We start from the raw sequence: 4,127 nt of genomic DNA on the forward strand, positions 1-4,127 counted from the left end.
TGTACTTATAGGGATATACTGGCAATGACACGTTCAAGCCAGTCATCATGAACACGTCGGCTAGAGTGATGGTCATCATACCATGACCAAAGATAAAGGCATTGATAGTGTCAGACCAAAAATGGGAAGCTGCTATCAAAAGGGAATCATTCCTGGGTGTTTCTGCTAAGGATAATTCCAGACAATGACTGATGTCTTGACTTTCCCAGTGGCTACTACTTTTCTCCAGCATTCTCCTGTACCAATTACGCCATCCGGTGATTGGGGGAAATGGCCAATTCTTGAACGTGTTTGGCCATCGGTTTGACGAGGTGATCCCAGACTTGAAAGGAATTCTTTGGGTTTCCTTCTCAATAATTTCAGAAGGGTCAGGATTTCCCATTGGGCCGAGGAAATAGGAGTCGGGGTTGGCAGCATAGGGGATCAAAATCTGGCTCGTGTATTCCTTTAGAAGGTGATTGAAATCAAAGAGGAATAAATCAAAAGAGGAGCGGGAGGATCAGATGAAAGTTGCCGAATATAAGTAAAGTTTACCTCTGGGATTTCATCCTGGGTCGCCATTGAAGATTCGAAGTAGGTCCGAGGTTGCACTGAAAGCTTGAATTTTTGGGCAGCGGCTGCGGTATTGAACGGTGATGACCTAGGAGGACGAAAGAGCTTGTGGTCAATTTCAGAATAAAACCACTTTTATCCCGAAATTGAGGGGGCATGTGTTAACACTGGATTTTGGTCGATTCTGGAAGATGACAGGTAGACCCGCATGCGGGAAGAAGGGTGTTCGGCAAACAAAACAAGCGGTCGGCTAAATGATTGTGCGGTCGGTTACCCCAGAAGGCGGTAACTCCATTCGGGAAAAACAGAAGATGGCAGGCAAGACCGATCGGAAAGATGAAAGTTGTAATAATAAAGGAATCTAGAAGTTTAGGGTAAGGAATCGTAAGTTTCCAAGTTTGTTTAAAGGTTCCTTTGTAAATCGTAGTCCTCTAGGACTCATGTTTTGTCTAGGGTATAAATATTGACCCTCGACCATTGTAATAGAGGTTCACAACCAAATCAATACAACCGGCCCCGTGCCAACTTTCGAGTCCTTTTGTCGTGTCGTCGAGTTCTTCGAGAGGAGTCATCGATCCGTCGACCTCCGTAAGTTCCGACAACCTTGTTATCATGTTTAGTATCATGCGGTGGATTTAGACGTGATGCAAGTAGTCTTGTTTGTTTTCAATGGTCGTGCGGCGGATCTTTGCTTGACAATCAAGAAGTCTTTGCTTATGCTTTGTTTATGAGTAGATACCGTGCGGCAGGCGTTTGCTTAATATGCTTAGTGAAAGCGAGATAGTTATCGGCTCTATATTAGATATGGCAAATCTAAATAGATTCATTAAGTTATCCAGTGTTGCATGTTTTGAACCTTTTATATATTTGTAACACACTTCTGCCCAATCTAGATTGATATTGTTCGGCTCTTTCTCTCTCTCTTATGGTTTTATTCGTGCTTCAACGACCATTGCTTTTTCATACTACCTTTGCAGATAGATAACACGTTCATAATGGCTGAATTATTTTAATCTAGATTGTCACATGTTGTGGGTTCATGCATGTTAATCATGTTTAAGCTTTAACGAAACCAGGTGTCGTGCGGCAGATGCAGGTTTTGGATTAGTTTTAATCGTTTTTTATTTGCACGTTCCTTCTTCATGGACCCCAATTCGGCTGGACTGCCGAGCTTGGTTATGCATTAACTTATAATTAATTTTCACTTGTTCAAACATGTCTTCTCATGCACATGCATTCGGCAACTAGGTCTTTACGTGCATTCATCTTACGGTTAGCTAAATGGTTTATGAACTTGTTGGCAGACAGCTCTCTATAGCTGTATGTCGTTGTAAGTGGCTTCAGGGCCGTATATGTGGAACTGTCTGGTATTACCCGACATGTTCCGGTTTGACATTTAATTATTTTATCCCTTGTTAGTTTTTAGGTCAAACTGATTGGCACGCTTCCGGATCACGAAACACCCGGGAACCCGTTTGAAGCCACGCTTTCCGGCTTGCTGTGTGTGAGGCACAGTGCGTCACATTTTGTGTCAACATATATATACGTGCTTTTTAGCATGATGACCCTCCGCAAGCTATTACCTTCACTTGCTTGAGCTACTTCAACACTTGTGCCATAGTCGGTCTCTCATCCACGTCTTTAGACATTGCACCGCAAGCGCGCCGATCTTGTCGAGGCATTCCTGAGCATGATGAGCCATAAGAATCTCTCGGTCGTACATTGCCCTTCCGTTCCCTTCCTCCTTGCAGCACTTGACAAAGTCTATCGGGAGGCTGTTGCTCTCATCATACTTGACCGTCTTCCTCGTGGTGAGCTCCAAGAGAACCACCCCAAAGCTGTAGACGTCGCTCTTCTCTGTGAAGCGGCCAGTCTATATGTACGTGGGATCGATCGATGTACGTAGTTCATGTCCCCTGACACACACCACTTGGCATACCCATTGATGATGGACACGAGCTTGGCCGATCCGAAGTCAGAGACCTTGGGTGTGAGGTCGTTGTCGAGGAGAATGTTTGCAGACTTGACGTCCCCGTGGATGTAGTTGTGGTGACCGTGAGAGTGCATGTAGGAGAGAGCTTCGGCAGCGCCAATGGCGATACGCAGACGCGCCGGCAGCGGGAGCTCCTGACGATGCCTCACGCCAAGGAGCAGGTCACAGAGGCTCCCGTTGGGGACGAACTCGAAGACAAGCTTGGGGACATTCATCTCGAGGTAGCACCCAATGAGGCGGACCACGTTTGCGTGGTCAATCTTAAACTGGAAGGTGATCTCGTTCCAGAACTATCATGGCGAATGTCGATGTTTTGGACCACCGATGAGTAAATTTGTATTTACACGTCTGGCTTGGATGGTGTGCTCGGAGAACACAAGGGTTTATACTGGTTCGAGCAGAACGTCTTTACGTCCAGTTCGCTGCTGCTCGTGTTACCGGCACTTGGTTTACAGTAGGGGTTACAAATAAGTGAGAGAGTAAGATGATCTCAAGTCTCTGGTGGAAGGAGTGAACGGGTGTTAAGAGCTCGCTTGCCGCTCAGCCGTATGCTCGTGTCGTGCTCTCGTGTCAAGCTCTCCTGTGTCAAGCTCTTGTGTCAAGCTCCCCTTGTCATCGGGTCCCCTTTTATAGACGAAGGGAAAGCATGGGTTACAGAGGAGAAAAATGAGAAGAACAAGAGAGAAGAAGGCTTTTATGGTTGCCGGGTCCTTCTTCTCCTTCATTCGGGTTCCGCCGATCCTATAGATGTCAACAGGGACGGTTTCTTGTCGCGGCCCTGTTCATCACTGGGGCCATGCACAGGCGTTATCTGCTGGTCATGGCGTTTCACTCTGTCCCGACGGACGTCATGGTGAACTGACGCGTCTGTCAGCGTCCGTACAAGGATTAGGCAGAACAGTAATGGCACGTCCGACCCTGTTCTTGATGTGAATCCCCAGGTATGGCCTGTCATGGCCACATGTTACATCGAGGCATGCCAGCCTCTTCCCTGGCGTCAGAGTTTTGACCCAGGCCCATACACTTGGACATAGAGTGGTTGGCGACGGTATGAGTCCCCGTCAGACGAGACGGAACCCATGTCCTCGAGGTCGGGCAAGACGGAGCCAGCGACCTTGGGCGAGGCGAAAACCGCGTCCTTGAGGTTGGGTGAGACGGAGCCTGCGGCCTTAGGGTCGGGCGAGACTTTTTAATACGTCTCGAGCCACCCAGGGAAGTTAGTGTGGGCGCTAACTTCATTGCTTTGGGTATCCCTAATATCGATACATGACAGTAGCCTCCGAGCCAGCGGAGGAGTAGAATACTCCTTTGGAGGCTTTTCCAGACGGGAGGACTCTGAGGGCCGTGGCCTTCTTTTTATAGCCCGCGGCGTGTCCTGGTAGGACAGTGATTTCCTTTTGTCGCGATCGATCTTCTTGGGGCATATAACCGTAGGATTCGGGAGGTCGAAAAGATTTTTCTTGATTTCGGTCACCTAGGATCCGATTGGTCTGCCGTCGTACTATGACCGCGCGTTCGGTCTCCTTGCGAGTCCAACTTTCCTCGAGCCCCCGCGTGTAGCAGGGGTCGGGTCAAGGGTCGA

General features: G+C 48.1%; 1 protein-coding gene across 1 annotated transcript; it reads right to left on the bottom strand.

Moving 5' to 3' along the window:
- Positions 1 to 2,155: 2,155 nt before the first annotated feature.
- On the bottom strand, positions 2,156 to 2,760 carry LOC136531409 (LRR receptor-like serine/threonine-protein kinase ERECTA). The gene is made up of 2 exons (XM_066524072.1): positions 2,536 to 2,760; positions 2,156 to 2,425 (listed from the first exon to the last, which is right to left on the bottom strand). The coding sequence occupies exons 1-2, from the start codon at positions 2,758 to 2,760 to the stop codon at positions 2,156 to 2,158; spliced, it is 495 nt and encodes a 164-aa protein (XP_066380169.1).
- Positions 2,761 to 4,127: the final 1,367 nt, after the last annotated feature.

The sequence above is a fragment of the Miscanthus floridulus genome, unplaced genomic scaffold (genome assembly GCF_019320115.1).
Source record: "Miscanthus floridulus cultivar M001 unplaced genomic scaffold, ASM1932011v1 fs_342_1, whole genome shotgun sequence".
NCBI lineage: Eukaryota > Viridiplantae > Streptophyta > Magnoliopsida > Poales > Poaceae > Miscanthus > Miscanthus floridulus.

What these genes read in the sequence shown, in the direction of transcription:
- LOC136531409 (XM_066524072.1), bottom strand. Translation starts at nt 2,760, where the DNA reads ATGAATGTCCCCAAGCTTGTCTTCGAGTTCGTCCCCAACGGGAGCCTC. An exon ending in ACAACGACCTCACACCCAAG is followed by an intron (nt 2,426 to 2,535) that starts GTCTCTGACTTC and finishes ACGTACATATAG; the next exon opens with ACTGGCCGCTTCACAGAGAA.